The sequence below is a fragment of the Triplophysa dalaica genome, chromosome 25 (genome assembly GCF_015846415.1).
Source record: "Triplophysa dalaica isolate WHDGS20190420 chromosome 25, ASM1584641v1, whole genome shotgun sequence".
NCBI lineage: Eukaryota > Metazoa > Chordata > Actinopteri > Cypriniformes > Nemacheilidae > Triplophysa > Triplophysa dalaica.
Window position 1 is genome coordinate 13,327,063 of NC_079566.1, and position 19,502 is coordinate 13,346,564.

The 19,502-nt window shown below is 36.2% G+C and overlaps 2 protein-coding genes across 3 annotated transcripts; one reads left to right on the forward strand and one right to left on the reverse strand.

Moving 5' to 3' along the window:
* Nucleotides 1–280: 280 nt before the first annotated feature.
* On the forward strand, nucleotides 281–12,226 carry fbxl20 (F-box and leucine-rich repeat protein 20). The gene is made up of 15 exons (XM_056741369.1): nucleotides 281–613; nucleotides 4,704–4,765; nucleotides 4,872–4,926; nucleotides 5,342–5,416; nucleotides 5,511–5,605; nucleotides 5,724–5,792; nucleotides 5,869–5,964; nucleotides 6,037–6,163; nucleotides 6,502–6,576; nucleotides 6,736–6,866; nucleotides 6,965–7,025; nucleotides 7,126–7,170; nucleotides 7,399–7,455; nucleotides 7,775–7,987; nucleotides 8,923–12,226. The coding sequence occupies exons 1-15, from the start codon at nucleotides 572–574 to the stop codon at nucleotides 9,028–9,030; spliced, it is 1,311 nt and encodes a 436-aa protein (XP_056597347.1). The 5' UTR covers nucleotides 281–571; the 3' UTR covers nucleotides 9,031–12,226.
* A 3,351-nt stretch (nucleotides 12,227–15,577) lies between these two features.
* On the reverse strand, nucleotides 15,578–18,249 carry LOC130415854 (CMP-N-acetylneuraminate-beta-galactosamide-alpha-2,3-sialyltransferase 1-like). Of its 2 annotated transcripts, XR_008905973.1 has the most exons (6): nucleotides 18,071–18,249; nucleotides 17,872–17,981; nucleotides 17,302–17,347; nucleotides 17,012–17,131; nucleotides 16,451–16,680; nucleotides 15,578–16,200 (listed from the first exon to the last, which is right to left on the reverse strand). XR_008905973.1 is itself a non-coding variant. In XM_056741830.1 (5 exons), the coding sequence occupies exons 2-5, from the start codon at nucleotides 17,961–17,963 to the stop codon at nucleotides 16,558–16,560; spliced, it is 381 nt and encodes a 126-aa protein (XP_056597808.1). In that variant the 5' UTR covers nucleotides 17,964–17,981; nucleotides 18,071–18,249; the 3' UTR covers nucleotides 15,578–16,557. The 2 variants fall into 2 exon arrangements, 1 of the variants encoding a protein (XP_056597808.1); XM_056741830.1 differs by having other exon boundaries at nucleotides 15,578–16,680.
* Nucleotides 18,250–19,502: the final 1,253 nt, after the last annotated feature.

The window sequence follows — 19,502 nt, forward strand, 5'->3', positions numbered from 1 at the left end:
TAATATTATAAATAATACATTGATTTCTGAATGGGAGCTCCCCATTCCCATTATGCACAAAATAACAACTGGGGACAGGTTGATGTTGTGACAACTAAAGGACGGTTATGTTAAATGAAATAGTGGACACTTTCGACCTTGATCTAGTCCATAGACAAATACAACCACGTTACAAGGCCTACACACTCTCAATCTCATAAATGCAGAAGCTGTAAGACTTGTTTATTAAAATATGTTTACGCACCCATGTAAATACAATATTCACGTAGGCCTATAAGATAAGCCAAAACGCGTATTTCACAATTATAAACAAACGTGTAAACTGTGAGATCGAGTCTTGGTAAAGGGGAGGGGGTGATCGACTACACAACAGAGGAGATAAGCTTGATTTCACCCTTCTACCGCTGGGGCTCTTCTGCATCTTCGCCATCAGAAACCTCGAGGAAATTAACCGAAAACAAGACATGAGCTCGACGGAAACCAGCGGCGCCGACACATTCGTTCCCTTTTAATAACCGGACGCGCGTTTCCTCCCCGGTTTACCGAGTCGGTTCAGTCGGCACCGTCCGGGATGGGTAAGGAGGTGAACGGCGTCTCGCGGAGTCGCTTTGAGGCGAGTAGCCACTGTTTATTTTCACATTGACATGTCGATGTAAACAATCGCCACGTTATATTTTGCGTCTTTCATTCTTAAACGGCTTAAATAAGGGAGGATTCCAACTAGTTGCGGTGGAAGAGGCCGAGCTTCCGCAATTAAATGGCTTTAAATGACCACTTGTCAATGTTAGCATATTAACTTATGTTTCGAGTAAAGTCAAAGAGAACACGTCAGGTTTTGTCGCTGTGTTTTACCACACACGTCTACTTTGTGTCCGTTTGTATAAACATAACAGTTGTGTCAAGCTAAACGTGAGCCACTACATGCACTTTAATTTTTGTGTCTGATGTTACGTGAAGCAACAGTTACAAGTTACACGTTTGCCAGATATATACCAGATGGGTTTTGAACATTGAACTGGTTAGCTGAGATTATATTAGCAGTCGATACGTATAATGCTGATAGGCCTGCAGGCTGGAGTGAAAACAGCCGGCCAAAACAAAAGCTGTACACAAGGGCCTTTACGTTTAAACACGGCCACATCACAACTTGTAACACTTGGGCATGTTGACGCACACATTAGCTTTGTTTTTGTTTTTAAAAGTGAAGCCGCGTTCGGTCAGGTTAACATCGGCTGTGTTTTAAAACTTACTGATATTGTTGCCTAGGCTGCAGTTTGGGGACGCTATCTAGTATGCTGCCTAGGTAGGCACCCAGCTAAGTTTACAAACACAGCCATTATGTCGAGAAACCCGACATTGTTCTAATAGTTGGGTTGAAGTTTAAATAGCCCCCTGCTGGAAACAACAATAGAAACTATTTGCATACAGAAATTCTTATGGATTTACTGTATTGGTGTTAAACTACTATGGTCTTTGTTGGTGATGTGACTGTGGGATATTGTCTACTAGAAGGGAACCAGAAAACCCATTCAATCTTACTACTGAGGTTAGGCCCAAACACACATGAATCATTTTTGTACTGGTTTTAACGGAACAGCTGATGGTTTGCCTGAAACCCTTAGAAAAGAATGTTTTTTTTTGTGCAGAGGGTCTGGTTTGATTATATTTGAAGTGACCATCAATTTATTCAAAAATACTCCTGTTGTTATGTAAACAACACCGTAACTTACTGTTTTGTGAATGGTATGTGTATAAAATGACAGTAATTTCACCATGTCATTTTGAATAGGAAATATATTCACCATATTTTTATAGTTTTGTAGTAGTATAGCTTTTTTGGAATTTTGCAATTTGACTGTACGCTGTGTTTGAACTTAGTTTATAAAGTTTGGTATTGTTTAAAGGCCTGTTCTGTTTTGAGTAACATTGTGAATATCTGGATATAGTTCAGCATGCTGAATAATTTATATTGTTGTTATAATATTGTCATTTATGACTCTTAAAAGCAACGTTGTCTGCAGGACTGATTTATGTATGTGTTCCGACTTCCGACTGCGAAATAAGTGTGGAAATGGCGTTGGTATGTCAGATAAGTGAGACCAGAGGTGTTGAAAAACAGAGTTACGACACTTGATCTTGCTACCGTGTGGTCGCGTGGTTTATGGAGCGCTCAATCCAGTACCTCAGAGATGACGTGCTTTTGTAGGCTAAGTTAGCATCGCGCTGGTTCCCTTGACCGAAAGCCTATGCATTTTTCCCATAGACTTTTGGAAGATCGCAAAAAATAAACTCTCTAACAAAGGTTTATTGTGTTTAACGTTTTGTCTATTGGGATAACTTTTACAAATCAACACAACATTTGTTACTTTTTGTAGCTGAAATACAATCGGCAGAAGTAAACAGCTAACACAATGCTTTAAACAGACTATATTTAATGTTGCTTGATATCAACGTCACCACCACCAAGCCTCCGACAACTCTTTCAAACTTTATTAAAATGTGTCTCCTGGGAAGTAATTACTACGTGAATGAAACTGCATCTACGTTTGAAGAGATTTGTGCCCATATTGCATTATTTGTGAGCTTTAGATGTGCGATGACGTCTAATGTCCCTGCCTAAGGAAGTAGTCACTTATAGCAACATGCTAGCAACCGGCGTTTTAAGACATAAAAAGGCTTTAAAAAATCACAAGCGGGTTATAATTGGTGTGTTTTATGTCATAGATTAAAATGTGAAATATTTAGAGGTTTTGTTTACCACTGACCTTATTTCGGACAATTTACCAAAAACCCATTCCAAAAATCCCATAGACTTTGGAGCGATGGAACCGGAAGTCCTTAAATGCTATAACCCGCTTCCTGGTTTTGCAAGCACAAATAAGTCATCTCAAACCTCCCTATAGTTCCAAACAAATCTGTACTGTCAACTTATTTGAATGGATTTTAGCGGGACAGTCTACAGCAACTATATTTGCATAAATTTTGCTAAGTATATCAGCACATTGTATAGACTGAATACTACGTTGACTACATTTATATCAGCATTTTGTCTGGGAAGTATGACGCAATTTAGTTCCGCATTCCATTCTTCAAATGGACGTCTATTTGAGTGTCGTAACTCTGTTTTTCAACGTCTCTGAGTGAAAATACACCCTGTGAAGGTACCGGGACCACTCAGAAAGCAGGAAACAATGTGTGTATAACAGGAAGTCACTTTTCCCAAGTCTTCTGAAGTTATATGATTGATGAGATAACAAGAAGTTTCCTTGTATAAAGACATTTTATAAGATTTATTTTAAATCAGGCATTGTTCTTATGAGAACATAACATGTTCTATGTTCATGGGAACTTTGTACTTCATAGTTGGTGTGCATTTTCTATATACAGACATGATCTGAACCAATTTTGTGAAGATACATACTTTAGATTTAATAGTAATTAGAAAGCCCTCCAGCTATAGCTGTACAAGATTAGATAGTAGATTGTCAGGTTTGACACAATCTGAACTTGATCTTAGCTCCTTAAGCAAATAAAGGGAGAGTACATCTATAGAAACAGAAGGCCATGCATACATCATTACTTACCATGCACAAACAATATCTACGTCATTATTCTTGTATCTGCAGTAGTTACTTCTTCAAAAGAGGAACATCTGGTCCTGTCTGAATTATTCAGTAGGACATCTGTATCTCTTGTTACCACATGGTAAAAGGTTTTGTGGTTCGATGAGAGCAAGGTAAACTTGCTAACCACATAAGGACAACACATCTCTAAGAACACCAACTGTTGGGTGCAGGACACTGTAGATCATTTATGTAAATGAGGATAGCAAAATTAAGTAAACTGTTACACTGTTACAATCTTAGTGACGCTGACATTCAAGTAAAACTGATGCAAATTTGGGACCAGAAATATGATATTGGACTGGAAATGCGTTTCTTTTTCAAACGGATTTATCATAGGCCTAGTTACTCTGAGTTTAGGCACCTCAGTCTTTGACTGAAATGTTTTTTTTGTGTCAATATTTTTGCAATATTAAATAAAATCTGACGAAAATTTGCATTGGTGTTCACAATGGCCTACTTACATTTTTAACTAGAAAGTTTGTTTTGAAATGCTTTTATTTCATACAAAATGGCAACAAAATAACACTTTCGGTGTTCACGGGTCAAGAATACCCGTCTACCAAAAATAGCTTATAAATCACTCGATATGCTATATTGTCACCAAATATTGGATTCAATCTTTTTCTCAACTTGTTTTTTTCATTTAGGACTGTTTTTATTCTCTTTCAAACGGATTAATCGTAGCCTTCATTGATCTGAGCTATTGCACCTTAAAATGACTGGCCTTTGAAAGTAAGTGTGGAAGAATACAAAACTCAGGACCTTTATTTTGAAATCATATTAATTTCTGAATAAAGGTGTGAAGTAACAATTATGCTGTTTCTGTGTCAAATCTGAGTCACAGAAGAGGAGCAGCACCAAATGTCCAATATTAAAGTACACAGTTGATCCGGGGCGTGGATCAAAAAAACATAAGACGCGAAAACGTTTTGCACTTTTCACTTGTTTCTATGGCTTCTGTTGAAGCATTAAATACATTTGACTTTGGTTTCTGAGCAGTTCTGTTTGATTATATTTCTTGTTTTAATATGGAGTAGTTACTTCTAGTATCATAATAAAGAAGCTCTCTCTCTTCAGATGTTCTCCAATAATGATGAGGCTTTTATCAACAAGAAGCTGCCAAAGGAGCTGTTGTTACGGTCGGTGGGAAGTCTTTCCTTATAATCCATTTAAACTCTGTATTTTGTTGTCCTAATAGCAGAAAGATATTATGACTTGATGTTTCGTTTAATTTTTATTTTACAGAATCTTCTCGTTTCTGGATGTGGTGACACTCTGCCGCTGTGCACAAGTCTCACGAGTACGTACCATTAGTCCCAGGGCTTTAAATCGATAGTTTATCCCAAAATAAATATTCTGTCATTATTTATTTATGCAGCCTCATGTCATTCAGTACCTGTCAATTACTCTTTCTTCTGTGGAACACCAAAGAAGATATTTTGAGAAATGTTCAGACAATGGAAGTCAATGGGGTTCGGTGTTGATTGGTTATGTCTTCAAATTATCTTCGTTTTTTTGTTCAGCAGAAGAAAGAAAGTCATACAAGTTTGGAATAACAAGAGGGTGAACATTATTTTGGGGGGTAAATGACGATGATTTTATTTTCTTGTTTGCTTCTAATGCAAAAGCCATTTAAACTAACCAGGTATCACTGTAGTAGGTTCTCTTTTACTTATTATTATTTTTTTGTTTTTGTTGATATGTCTGTTTCTCAGTCATGGAACCTGTTAGCTCTGGATGGCAGTAACTGGCAGCGTATTGACCTCTTTGACTTCCAGAGGGACATTGAGGTCAGAAACGGAGAAATGGTTTAAAAACAATAAAACATACAAAAATTGCTTTTACCGAAAACGATAAGAGATGCTAAAACCCATTCTTTTACAGGGCCGTGTGGTGGAGAACATCTCAAAACGGTGTGGAGGCTTCCTTAGAAAGTTAAGTCTCAGAGGATGTCTGGGAGTTGGTGACAGTGCGCTCAGGTGAAAAACGTCTTCGCATCTTTAAGATCTGCTCTATTCTCTAACAAACGTCTGCTTTTCATTCCTGTTTTAAAAAGTACAAAGGCATTATTATTCAATCGTGACTTGTTTTTGCCAGAACATTTGCTCAGAACTGCAGAAACATCGAGCTGCTCAGTCTCAACGGTTGCACAAAGATAACTGACAGGTGGGTGCACGCCAGCCTGCGGGATGTTGTGCGCAACTTGTTGATGTCTATTAAACCTCTGGCTTTCTCTTTGCAGTACCTGCAACAGCTTGAGTAAATTTTGTCCCAAACTGAAGCACTTGGATCTTGCCTCCTGCACCTCGATTACAAACCTGTCTCTCAAAGCACTGAGGTCAGAGGTCATTCAGTTGATGGGCACGTGGTGGTTGAACGTCTCTGAAGCATCTTGTTTCTCTCGTTTTAGTGAGGGCTGTCCTCTACTGGAGCAGTTGAACATCTCTTGGTGTGACCAGGTGACCAAAGATGGCATACAGGCGCTTGTGAGATGTTGTCCAGGTCTCAAATGCCTTTTCCTTAAGGGCTGCACACAGGTAAATCTGTTTCCCAGTGCGTTCCAGACCTCTTCCTCTGGCGAGTTACTGTCTTAAAACATTTTGAGGTTAAATTGTGATAATTTTTTTTTGATTACATTTATTTGAATGAATTATTTATTAGTAAAAAAAAGTTATTATATCTTTTTATTAAAAATATGTGACCCTGGACCACAAAACCAGTCTAGCACAGGAATGTTTGTGGCAAAAGCCAACAAAACATTGTATGGTTTCAAATGATCGATTTTTATTTTATGTGACCTCATGTGGTCACTAATTGATTCAACCGAGTGCGACATTTTGTCCGATCAAAAGCTCTTATGTTGTGTGTTATTTAGTTGGAAGACGAGGCTCTCAAGCAAATCGGAGCACATTGTCCAGAGCTGGTCACGCTCAACTTACAGACGTGTTCAGTAAGACATACAAACAAATGACAAAGACACATTGTGACATCAGTTAAATGATTGTAATGTATACACTGTGAAAACATGACACTTATTACATATACCGTAAACAGATTGTATGATCAAGGGGTTCTCATGTAGAAATCTCTTTGTATGTGAACCGAGCAGCAGATCACAGATGAAGGTCTGATAACCATCTGTCGAGGGTGTCATCGGTTGCAGTCGCTATGCGTGTCGGGCTGTGCGAACATCACAGACGCTATTCTCAATGCACTGGGCCAAAACTGCCCTCGCCTCAGGTACATAACACACATCTGATCAATCATTGGACATCATAAGTTGATCAGAAACTGAAAGTTGACTGTGGATCCTTGATTTATCTTTTTGTCTCATGTAGAATATTAGAAGTGGCTCGCTGCTCTCAGCTCACAGACGTCGGGTTTACCTCTTTAGCTCGGGTGAGACACTTCACAAAACATCTCGCAGATTAAACCTGCGTATATCAAACCCCCCCAAAAAAAGGTGTTTTATGTCACTCCATGTTGTTGTTTTTTACAGAATTGTCATGAACTAGAAAAAATGGATTTAGAAGAGTGTGTACAGGTGAGGGAGAATGTGTTGCTGTTACATAGTAATATTATTTAGGATATTCTCAATGTGTCTTGTAGTTTTGCGATAATTATGATGTTTGTAGATCACATCTTTTATGATTTTAAAATATACTATAAAGGTGTGTTTTTTTCTGCTGTATGTGTTTGTGTTCATCTTGAGTTCTCTGTTACATGGCTTCAAACGTGTCTCACTGAAATAATCGTAATGCCTCCTCTATAGATCACAGATGGGACGCTCATCCAGTTATCTATACACTGCCCTCGACTCCAAGTTCTGGTAATAGATTAAATAAGAAACACACTTTACATCATATACTGTATCGAGTTATTTTCAAAACTGTCGCGCAACTAGATAAACATTTTGTGTAATTTTCCATGATATCCGAGATCACAACAGCAAAATTCTCAGATATCAAATTTGATATTTGTGTGTGAACTTAAAACTGATGAATATGTTCTTCATATGTTAAGATCCAAATGAACTCATTTTATTTTAGCAGCCAAATGTTGGAGTGTAAGATAGGAAATGTGTGATCCACAAACAGCACAAGTTATATATATATACATATCAGATATCATGCTGTTGTGTGATTTAGAGTTTGTCTCACTGCGAGCTGATCACTGATGATGGGATCAGACAGCTGGGCAGCGGCCCCTGTGCTCACGACCGGCTGGAGGTCATCGAGCTGGATAACTGCCCGCTCATCACGGACGCTTCCTTAGAGCATCTGAAGACCTGCCACAGCCTGGATCGCATCGAGCTCTACGACTGCCAGCAGATCACCCGCGCGGGGATCAAACGCTTGAGGGTGAGTCCACAACCCATGTTTCACTTATGGAAAACATTTAATGTTCAACAGGGTGAACATTTAAATGAATGAACTCAAGATATTAATGATCACTAACAATAAAGCTTTTCTCAGATATATGGTCAGGATGTTTAAGTGATAGTTAGCCCAAAAATCTTACAACACAAAGGAAGATATTTTTAAGACTGTCAGTAACCACACAGATTTCATCCCCCATTTACTGCCATAGTAAGGAAAATAAATACTATGGGGTGACATCTGTTTGGTTACTGTCATTCTTCCAAATATCTTCCTTTGTGTTTAGCAGAACAAATATATTTTTTCAAATGAGGGTGAGAAAATTATGACAGATTGTTCATTTTTTGGTGAGTATCCCTTTGAGGGTCCACACTGTTTAAAGAAATGCGATAGGTTAGATAAAATAAGTTTTATTTGATGTGCATTTTGCAATAGCCTATTCACATTTGGAATATATCGATCATATTTCATTCAGCCAGAATATTTGTTTTTGTTTATAGATGTGGGTTTTAAGGGTGTAAATACATGCTGTGCTATAGATAATAATATGATTTATTAAATCATGTAGATTAATTTGATTTATTAAAAAATGAAAGTGAAGTATTACATCATAATCATATATTATGTACATATTCATCACTATTCAAATGTTTAGGGTCTTTTTAATTTGAAGTTAATTCGTAAATTATTTTGGTATTTTTTTTACATAAATCAATAAATATTATACATATAGGGGCCAACAAGATCCCAAAATAGATCCTGACCACATTCTTCCCAAAGTTACATTTGTGTAATTACAAAGTTTGGATAAGTTAAATATAATTGTACTTTTAGTATTGTTATTGTATAATTGTCAAATTTGACGAAGAAAAAAACGCATTAACATTATGGACCTTTTTTCGTCTCTTTATCTGTAGACTCACTTACCCAACATTAAAGTCCACGCCTACTTTGCACCCGTAACTCCGCCTCCATCGGTGGGCGGAAGCCGTCAGAGATTCTGTCGCTGCTGCATCCTTCTATGATGTAAAAACAGACTGCAACCTGACCCCTCCCCCTAATCTACCCAGAGCACATGCTGGTGGGTCTCCGGTCAGATCTAATGAAAGTAAAAGAGAGACTCGTCCCGTCATACTCTCATGAGCTTCAACCAACACTACAGTCCCTTCTGTGGCTTTATACCAAACTCGCATATGGATATGGGGAGCGTCTTAAAAACAGAGCATGAAGAATGTGACTCCCCCTCGATACCACACCACGGATCACATCAGATTGTGCAGAGACAACATTAAGAGGAAACTGGCGAGTTTTTTGGCAGCCCCAATCTGACCGTTCTTTTTGCCCCTACACAGATATGTAAAAAAAGTTTACTTGTCAGACCCCCCAAAAAACACAGCTTTGAACATGTACGGACACACAAACACACATTCTCTCTCTTTGTTTTACTCTGTGGCTTTGTAATATAAGACATTTTTTAAGCATGATACTCCTCCAAGTTTTGCTTTTTATCTGTAAGAGGTGGAGGTGGCAGTCGGCTGATGGAGGCGAGGGGTTGATGTACACTGCTGATGAAGCAGGTTGGATGTCTGGAGAACACGAATGAAGGTGTTTTGCTCTTTCAGCATTATGCACTTAAGACAGTCTTTGAATTTTAGGAAAGACGCGTACGCGAATTCGAATGTAAAATCCCAGATGGACAAATGTGAGCTAGATTCCGCATACATCCATACCTTCAGGACCCGTCATGTGAATCTAAAAAGAAATTAAAGCATCACTTCATCATTTGTTGAAGTGTACGCTTTTGAAAATGTCACTAATAGACGAAACAGTATTTAGGATTTGTTCAATGCAAACAATCAAATCAACCGAAATCTATTTGATGCGCAGTGTGCTCGCATACTACTCAGAGGAATCGCCAGATGACTTGTAAACGAATCGCCAACAATGGTTCGGCTTTTAGATCCATGAGAGTACGTCCTCCCATCCCAAACACAATCAAAAGCGTTTGTTTTAAAATGTTTTGTTTGTTTGTGCTTGTTCTCAACGCGACTGGAATCGTTTCCGTTTTGTCTTTCGAGTTGGTGAGCCCTTGAGGCCTCTTGCGAAAATGTACGTTTTTTTTGGTTTCGTGATTTTTTTGTAGTTTAGAGAATTACCTTTATTGAAAATAAACATCTGTCCCGCTCAAACTTGCAAGAGTAGAAGATTATTTCTATAGGGCTTTATAAAGTGCAAACGTGACCTGGAGGCGGGTTGGTGGCATTTTGTTAATGTAAACATTTTGTGTGATCGCGATCATGTAATTGGATGAAGTGAAGCGGACGCAGTTACAATAAACCACTTTTGCACAAATTTATATTCAGTTTCTCCCAAAAGTAATTGAGGGATATACTGTTGCCATAAAGAAGATCTGGCGTTAACGCATTGACCATTCTTACCATCTATTTTTAGATAAAGTTCGTTCATCTGGTTAGAATCACACACAATGTATTAGTTTATTTTGGACTATTTGTTTCTTAGTGCCTATGAGCCGTGTAGATTTCATCAGGTGCGGTTTTCTGTGATGTCTTGTACCTATTTCGATTCTTTTCTTTGTCAACAGCACATAAAATGCATTGGTTTGGAATCAGAGACATGTTTCTCCAGTCATGAACAGAGATAGTGTTTGAAAGTCATTGTGTGTGTGTGTGTGTGTGAGGCACTAACCCGTCGTTTTTTCCCACTTTCTTGTTGTAAATCTCATTTTTGTGTATTCCTGCTCCGTTGGCTTAGTCTTTAGTGCATAGATTCTTATCAAGGCATATCCTTGCTCTCATGATGCTCTTGAATTGAGTTGAATTTTCTGTCCATGACAAAGCTCTATTCTTCATACGCTTGATATCTTTTGCGTTTGGGTTTATAGTTTTGTCCTTTAAAAACAGCGAGGTCCAAAAGTCTCAGATCACACTTTGATTCTGTGATTCACAATATAATTGAAATGTGGAAATAAATATACATAAAAAATCATGTATGTAAAAGTAATACGTAATAAGGTTTCTATGTCAGTAAGCAAATTCATATGTAGGCTACTTAAGATCACAAATTATTCAAGCTCGCCACATGATTTTTAAAGCATTTTAAATGGTGTCTATTTCAGTTAGAAACATACTGTATGAGGTGAAGATAACCTTAAATAAAATGAAGAACTCGTCATCATACGAGCTATAAACAGATCAACCCATGAGTGAAGTTCTTCTTGGATGCTTTTAAATCAAGAGAAATGCAACTGTGTAGAGATTTCACGAGTGGTCTCGGACGTTTGGACCCCACTGTGCATCTGAGTTTATCTGGAGATGTCAGTCTCTTGTTGAGAACAATGTTGAGCATGTAGAATGTTGGGATTTTCTGTTTTTTACATTGTGATGTTATTTCTTTATGTTGTGTGTATATTGGAAAGTCTAAGGTTCAAGCTCAATATCTCCAAACTGCTCAGAATGTAGATAGACCTTATAATTCACATTCGACAAATGGTTAATCGTTTATATTCGATCGATTATTTGTCAGATCAGGATTTGTCCATGTTTTGCTTTTAGATGTTTTCGCTGCTTTGATATTCTGTATGTGTGTGTTTAACATCCATCCTTCTTGACATGTATTTGATGAAATGTGATGACATGTGGCCATTGCACTGTGTTGTCTGCAAATCCTTTTTGATTTTTAATCTTGCTGTTAAATCATTTGAGAGATCGAGTCAGCAATACCAAATAATGTTTCTCAATACATTTAACTCCAACAATGATTGGGTTATAATAGAAATCTCTGCCCTGTTCCATATAGGCGACAACCATTTTTTTCTTTGTCGCCTTTTAAGAACTCGCTGGACTTCGAAAAATTGCTGATAATGAATATTCCTCTATCATCCTTACATACACACACAACACACATTATCTGACTGCTGTCAATCCTCATGGTTATCTGTGCACTTGTTATCAATGAGTGTGTTCAACTTCTGGATGTTTTGGGGTCACATTCTGATTTTGGGATAAACAGACACATCTACAATCTGAAGTCACGGTCTGAGTGTTTGAGACTGTAACAATGAGCTTTCAGGGCCCTGAGAATGAGGGGAGGAAACCTTCACAAAGACTGTACTAATTTTAGTTCTTGTACTTTTTTATTTTACAATTAACCAATATAAATGAAGATGGCAGAATGAATAAATATATAACTATATTATTAAGAGCTATGTGTTTTTGCCGTTATTGTTGTCAGCCCTGGTTCCTGCCAGAAGCAAAAGGGTGGGCTAGCAGATATCATGGTTGGGCATTTAGCATTTACTTTTACATTTATGCATTATGCAGACGCTTTTATCCAAAGCGACTTGAATTGCATTAACCTATTTATATATACTAAGGTATGTCCAATCCCCTGGGTCTCGAACCCACAACCTTGCTCTTACCACTGAGCTACAGGAAAGCTTTTTACCACACTCAGTATATAGCCACAAAAAACATTAAGTGACCATTTTCAAAAGTTTTTTTATCTGTTAAGAATGTGTTTTGGTGAATTTTTTTGTTTATATCTGTGAAATTCTGACAACATTTTCCCAAGTTTCATATAAAAATGTTGTATTTTTTTGCAGAAAATGAACTGGAGAAAAAAAAGGGTCTAAACAACAGAAAAGACGATCTACGTTTTTTAAAACGGAAACATCGCAAAAAAACTAAACATGTTCATATTTAGTTTTAAGCAACACAAAAGTAATGTTAACATATGTTAGTAAAAATATATCGGATATAACCTTGATTTTTAAAATGTGTTTATTATCTCGCTCTCAGGCCCTCATGTTGCTGAAGTCACTAAGGTTTGATTTTGTTTGAATTCAACAATCACTCCAATATATGACTGTTGGATCTAGTGACATTTAAATGATTTATGATGTTATAAATATAAAAAACACGCATTAAGTTCAGAAGACAGAGATTAAAACAAAAAATAATTATTGTTGATCATTGCTTTTTATATAGTAATTGTGTGCGTTTGATTTTACTGATGTTTTACTGATGTACATAAGCGGTTGTGTAAACTGGACATAAATAGAAGCCTTTAAAGTGGGCTAAGAACAATCCCCATCACTAAACGATCACAGACTTCTGTTTAATTTCGCAAAATTAAAACATTTTTAATGAATGAATAATCGCTTTGCGCCTAAACTAAACTATTCTGAAAGTGTTTCACTACCACCTGCAGCATGAAGTGGGATGTTTAAGATGAAGGAAGACAGATTTATTTCTGAAGCGAGAGATTTCGGTCATTACTGAAGGTCAACAGATTAAAATCTAGCCTATTGCAACGAAATAATAGCTGTTTGTTAACAGCACAAAATAAGACGTTATAGTAAATGAATCAGACTTCACTGCACAATTACTTTTACATTCTGTTTATAATAAACTCAAAGCAAGTCTGGCTAAAATTCCTTTGCTTCCACCATAGCATGTACATGAAAAGAGATATGAAAAACTCAAACAGAACTTTAGGTTGACAAAGCACATGTATGAGTATTATGAGGATAGCCACATCTGGGAAAAAGCTTTGTCATATAGACTCGGTCTTATATGAGAGAGAACTTAAAGAAGAGAGCCAAAATCTCATCGCTCTATGTGCTGTGAATGACAAAAAGTTCACAAAATGCTGAATCTGCAACAGAATCATTACATAAGAAAGTTTGTGGACAGCTCAACACTTTTCTAATATATCATTGTAGTAAAGATTTGATGAGACATCGGTCAATCTATTTACATTCACGCATTGTGCATCACACTTTAGTGAGTGACTTTCCTTTTCAAATTGTAGGTAACTGCACAAGATCATCATGACAGAACCCAACAACTCACTTAACATTTTCACCATCAATATTAATGGGGGTTTAAAGGAAAAATTGACAAAAAACAGATTTTTTTGTGATTATATTAATAATTAACATGTTATAATGCTGCAAGAAACTCATGAGGGCAAAAGGCTGAATGTAGTCCAGGACTCATTTTGGCCTCCATGGTGATTCTGAAGTCTACATCACAGTTTTCACCAAAAGAAGAGGTGTTGCTAGTATTATAAACACCACACATGAAGTCATCAAAGTCGTCAAAAAACTATTTTAAAGTATGGGGAATGACACACATTGTAAAAAAAAATTCTCACATACATGTTGGCCACAATTCTTGGCACCCTTGCATTAATACATTCTGCAACCACACTTTTTTAGAAGCGTTCTTTGCTCATATTAACTAAAGGTGACAAAATTGGAGGGCACTGAAGGCGCTACAATACATTACTATCCAAATATATTTATCATGTTTAAAGACATTTATTTTATAATAACATTTTACCATCTTCACAATAATTCTTAACACACTAAAGTCAACTTATTATTCATGTATGCTTCCTTATAGAATCAAGTTTATGTTATTCAATTGTTTATCCTTTCCTTCAAAATCATGTTAGTTATCATGTGTTACCATAGTTTTTAGCATATTTACGATTGTTGTTATCATATTGAAGTCACATTCGATTTAAAACATGTTACTTTGAATACTTATCATGTATGATCTACATTTTTTACAGCGCTTTTCACAGTTTTTCCTTGTTGCACAGCAACTTTACAGTAAACGTATGGTGACATAAACAGTGTAGTACAGTAAAATATGCTTTGACTGCAAAGTGTGCTTTACAAAAATAGTGCCTATTGGGCCATAGGAAGACTGTAGGTGTCTTCTCTCACCAGAAGAGGGCAGTACAACTGAAGGACAGAAAAGATGTCTGTCCAGAATTGTGAATCGAACTCGAGTGTATTCTCTAATATAATAACAAAGCTCTTATAAAGGTCCAATATTCTTTCCAAAACATTAACACATTTAACACTTTGTCATTTTTGTCACAAAGCTTTTCACACATATATTAGATTGCAAAAAAACTATATCTTACATAACAATTTATGGCTTTTCCTATTTTTTTCTGTTTCAAATCATTTTCACTTAGTCTCTTTTTATAAAGCTATGTACACATGGGACACGGACAGGATGAAACTACATCCTTATTAACTTGAATGACACATTGTTAACCTACTGAAACACAGTTTGACCTCTTTCTTCCAGAAGCCTAATGTCAGACCCATAACAACAGAACACAAGCCTTATATTACAGCATCATCTCTATTGGACTAACATATTGTTTTATGCTCTGAATCTCATCCTGAGTAAAACAAACATGTAAACATAAAGGTTCTCTGTCAATGCTTGTTTTGGGTGTTAACAGAACCAATAAGTCATTGTTCACAAATTTCCTCATTTTTTGGCTGTGCTGTTATGTTGAAATGTGGGGTTTTACAGATTGTCTGGCATGATACTGTCACATTTCACACATGTTTTAGCAGTGAAACATTCACCTTTCCTAGTTTTAATACTTTATTTGTCAATTACATTATACTATTATTCCATTTGTATTTAATATTAGAAGAGATATAGTTAACCAATACAACAAATTGACTTTGAAGATAAGCGAGGATAAGTTTTTGCACAGTTTATTTATTGGCACGTTCAATTCGCTGGAGGTCATTTTACTGTGATTGACAGTTTGGTTTAGGGAATTTATTTCATAACCTTTTCTCAAGTGAAGGCATCTGAATCCTACGTACTTCAGAATCAATTCATTCAGTTTAAGTAAAGTTTAAGTATATTGTAAGCCTACGTTACGATGCTAATGTCAATGTCCTGTCTAAGTGGTTATCCAAGTGTCAATAGTGCTACATTTGGGACAATATTACCCCTCTTTTGAGTATACTTTGGAATAGCTTGGAATACAACAACACTTTTATTTCCGATGTAGACAAAAGTAAAGATGAAAGAACAACACGGCCGAGCTTGTTCACACATGATACACACAATAATCATGTACTTGCATTCACAAGCATTATATCCAAAAACACACAATAACAGGTAAACAAACAAGCATAAATTACAATACAACAAATTCTAATCAATTCTATGTTCCTTGAGAATGTATAGCAGATGAAGAGACGGACATGACCTTGTGGAATATTGATTCTGATCAATCCAGCGTTCTGACGTTCCTCAGTATTCACTGCACTTTCAGGACTAAGTCTGCAAGCCATATTGATTTCTGATATCAAGATTTACTGTCAATTCCCGCCATCAAGAATCCTGAGGATGAAATAAAGGGTTTATATTTGAGTGATATTTTGGGCCTCATCTGTGTTACTATACTATATACATATTAAAATGATGAAACATTGTTTGTTTTCAAGTAAAAGAGTGGAACACTCTTCCAATCTGCCTTAAGTAGCTCCTGATCAACCTTTCAGATTTTTTTTGAAATAACAACTACAAACTGTACATAATGTCCTTATACACACGTTGCCGATGATACCTAACAGGTTTTATGAATGTTCACCTCGAAGAAAAATGTGTTATGTTGTAATTATTTCTTTCTAGGAATTCTCATGTCACTATGTTCGCAACATTTCCAAATCGTTTTGGTTCATGTCCAACTCTTGAACATCACAATCTTCTTCTCCTGCTCAAGTCGACGGATTGTCTGATATTCATAGTCTCCAGTATGACTTCAAAATAATGATGCCACTTTCCAGCTCTTGTCGCTGTAGCAAACCTGAAAACTTTCACCTGTGAGAGAAGGAGTTAATGTCTTCATCATTTAAAAGAGCTTTAGCACACGATTGTGTTCTCACAGAATAACTTGTGTGTTTCATCCTTTCATATTTGAGAAAAAAGAAAAAGAACAAAGAGGCGATACATTTATCTTGAGTTACAGTATATAGGGAAAGTTATTTGTGTACTGCAAGCTGTTCCGTTCCATTTATCTTTGTCACTGGTCCAGAAGTGACACATCCAAATCAAATTAATATTTACAATCCAAATAAAATTAAATCCAAAATATACAATTTCTCGAGAATTTTTTTGTTTGAGACGTATAATGAATATAATGAGGTTTTACCTCATCACAGATGTGCAGAGCGAACATCAGCGTTAGGAAGCCTGTGGATGGATAACTCCCGTGACTGTCCGTCCAATTCATATAAACATATTTCATAAATTCTGGGTGGAGTATCATCACCTTAAGAGAAAAAAATAATACAAGACCCTTGTGAAACACACTTGTGAATGAACTAATATAATGTTGTGATCTGATATAGTTTGATTTTCTCCTACATTATATTTCAACAAACAAAATCATTTTATGTTGTTAGTAAATGTATTTATTTGAAGAAAATATGTGTTAATCACCTTGTCCTTATAAGCCTTTATTGTGGATGGCACTTCTATATATGTTCTGGGAACAAACAGAAGAGACCAAATAAAAAAAACGTTAACTGAACTTTTCCTATTAAATGAAATATACCTGTCGTTGTTTTTTTATTAATTCCTCTTAAATTACTTAACAGTTGCATGGTTGGTTTTATGGGTAAACCTACAGCAGGAATGTTGTTTTAAAGCTGATGTTACAATACTTTCTTCTTTTGAAATGTAATACAGACAACTATAGATTTACCAATTATAGTTTAAACTCCTCCTACATGAAAATGTAAACGGTGTCTCACTGTGGGCAGGTGTATATGATTGACACTCAGTATAGCTCCACCCCCAGGCCGAGACAAACGTCATACAGAGATGTTGTTGTTAATGTTTTTGATGACAGATTAGTGAACATGATTATAAAAAACAGCTCTGCAATAATACATTAAAATATTAATAGTCGTTTTTGATTTCATGGTTACGTTCAATATGAGATTCTCTCTTGGTTAGAGTACAGCATTAGATTTTGGACGGTCTATCATTAGAATCAGCAAAGTTTACTTTATGATGTTTTTAGTGGTGAAGGCACTGATGAGCCACTCCATATCCAGAATCTTAAAAGGATAAAACACCAGGTGAGTTGAGTTGTCCATATCCACAGAGCTCTCATCCTTTCATATTTGAGAAAAAAACAACAACAACAATTAGGCGATAAATTAATTTGAGGAGATTAATTGCATTGTTAAAGCAATGCTCTTACCGCTGAACTACAGGAAAGCTATTAAAAACCCCAATGGAGATGAAAACACAGTTCCCGACCACAGCGCAGGTTCTGCAGCGGTCTGGACCTGCATCTGAGTAGTGTTCTTTATCCGGAAAGAGCGGAAACAGGTTCTTCACCACCTCTGTGTAGTTGGCAACACGTGTTACATTTTGAAGATCCTGTGTTAACATGAACAAAATGATAATAATACATTATTATTAAGCAGTGGAATAAAGAAATGCTGTAATGCTTCAATTGTTTACTTATATTGTCTATGTGTTTTGATTCATGTCATGTCATGTATAAATCTTTTAAACCTTGAATCTATTGTGACATAAAAACAGGTCTAAAGGCAACAAAGGAGCGTTGATTTGACCCACTGAACTATATTTTACCACACAAAAGATCATTTTCAAGCCATTGTTCTTTGAATAAAGCCATGTTCAGCAGTTTACACAACGGAGTAGGAAAGAACCGCTTTGATGAGAAAAACACTTGGTGATTTAAATAAATTGACATTAATAACTGACAAGTTTACACCTTCCATATAAGGGTCAATGACGTGACATGTATTTTTTGTGTCCAAATTCATTATTTTCCTAAAAAGAATTTGAATAAATACATGTCATATATCAAATGGATCTACAATATGTCCTTTATAAGAAACCCTTTTCATTTTATTGAAATTCAATAGATTTTTTGAGTTTTGGTGTTTGAAAGACCAAAAATGTCAGGTGGTGCGACCGTCCGAACATACAAACAGAGAACAAAACTGAGAAATAAATGTTAATTTTCTCAATAAAATTCTTTATAAAATATTTTGGCATGATTTTATGTTACATTTCTTATATATGAGGGGAAAAATACTCAGTGCTAAATACATTAAATGTATATTATTTTAAATTAATATATGGTCGCACCACCTGACATTTTCTTATTTGTCATTGACCCATAAAAGAAATGGCAGCAAAAGACAAATCTTGACACAACCAAATGTACCACTTTTCAGTCAAACATCTTCTAACATTCATAAGTCTCATCTTGTTTAGACGTTCATTTCTACTTTTACTCTCATTGTCATGGAAGGCATGCTGGCTATTTATTTTTCAAACCTTTGTCTTTCCATCTGCAGGATAGGAGATATAAACGTGACGTACATCATCCGGGATCATGGTACATCATCACAACGATCCGTTTGTTTGTCAGTGTTAGTATGTGAAGTGTGACGGAATGTTCAGAGTTGCTCACTTTCAGCCTTTGAGCAATCAATTCGTCACAACCCATTGGGCTGCACCCATAATGCACCACAGATAAATACATTTAATCGGTCCAGTTTCATGAGTCAAACTCCTCCATAATACAAATTCAAGAGCAGAAATGAATACACTCACTGATCATTTCTATTGGTATCAATATAAATGCTAAAAAT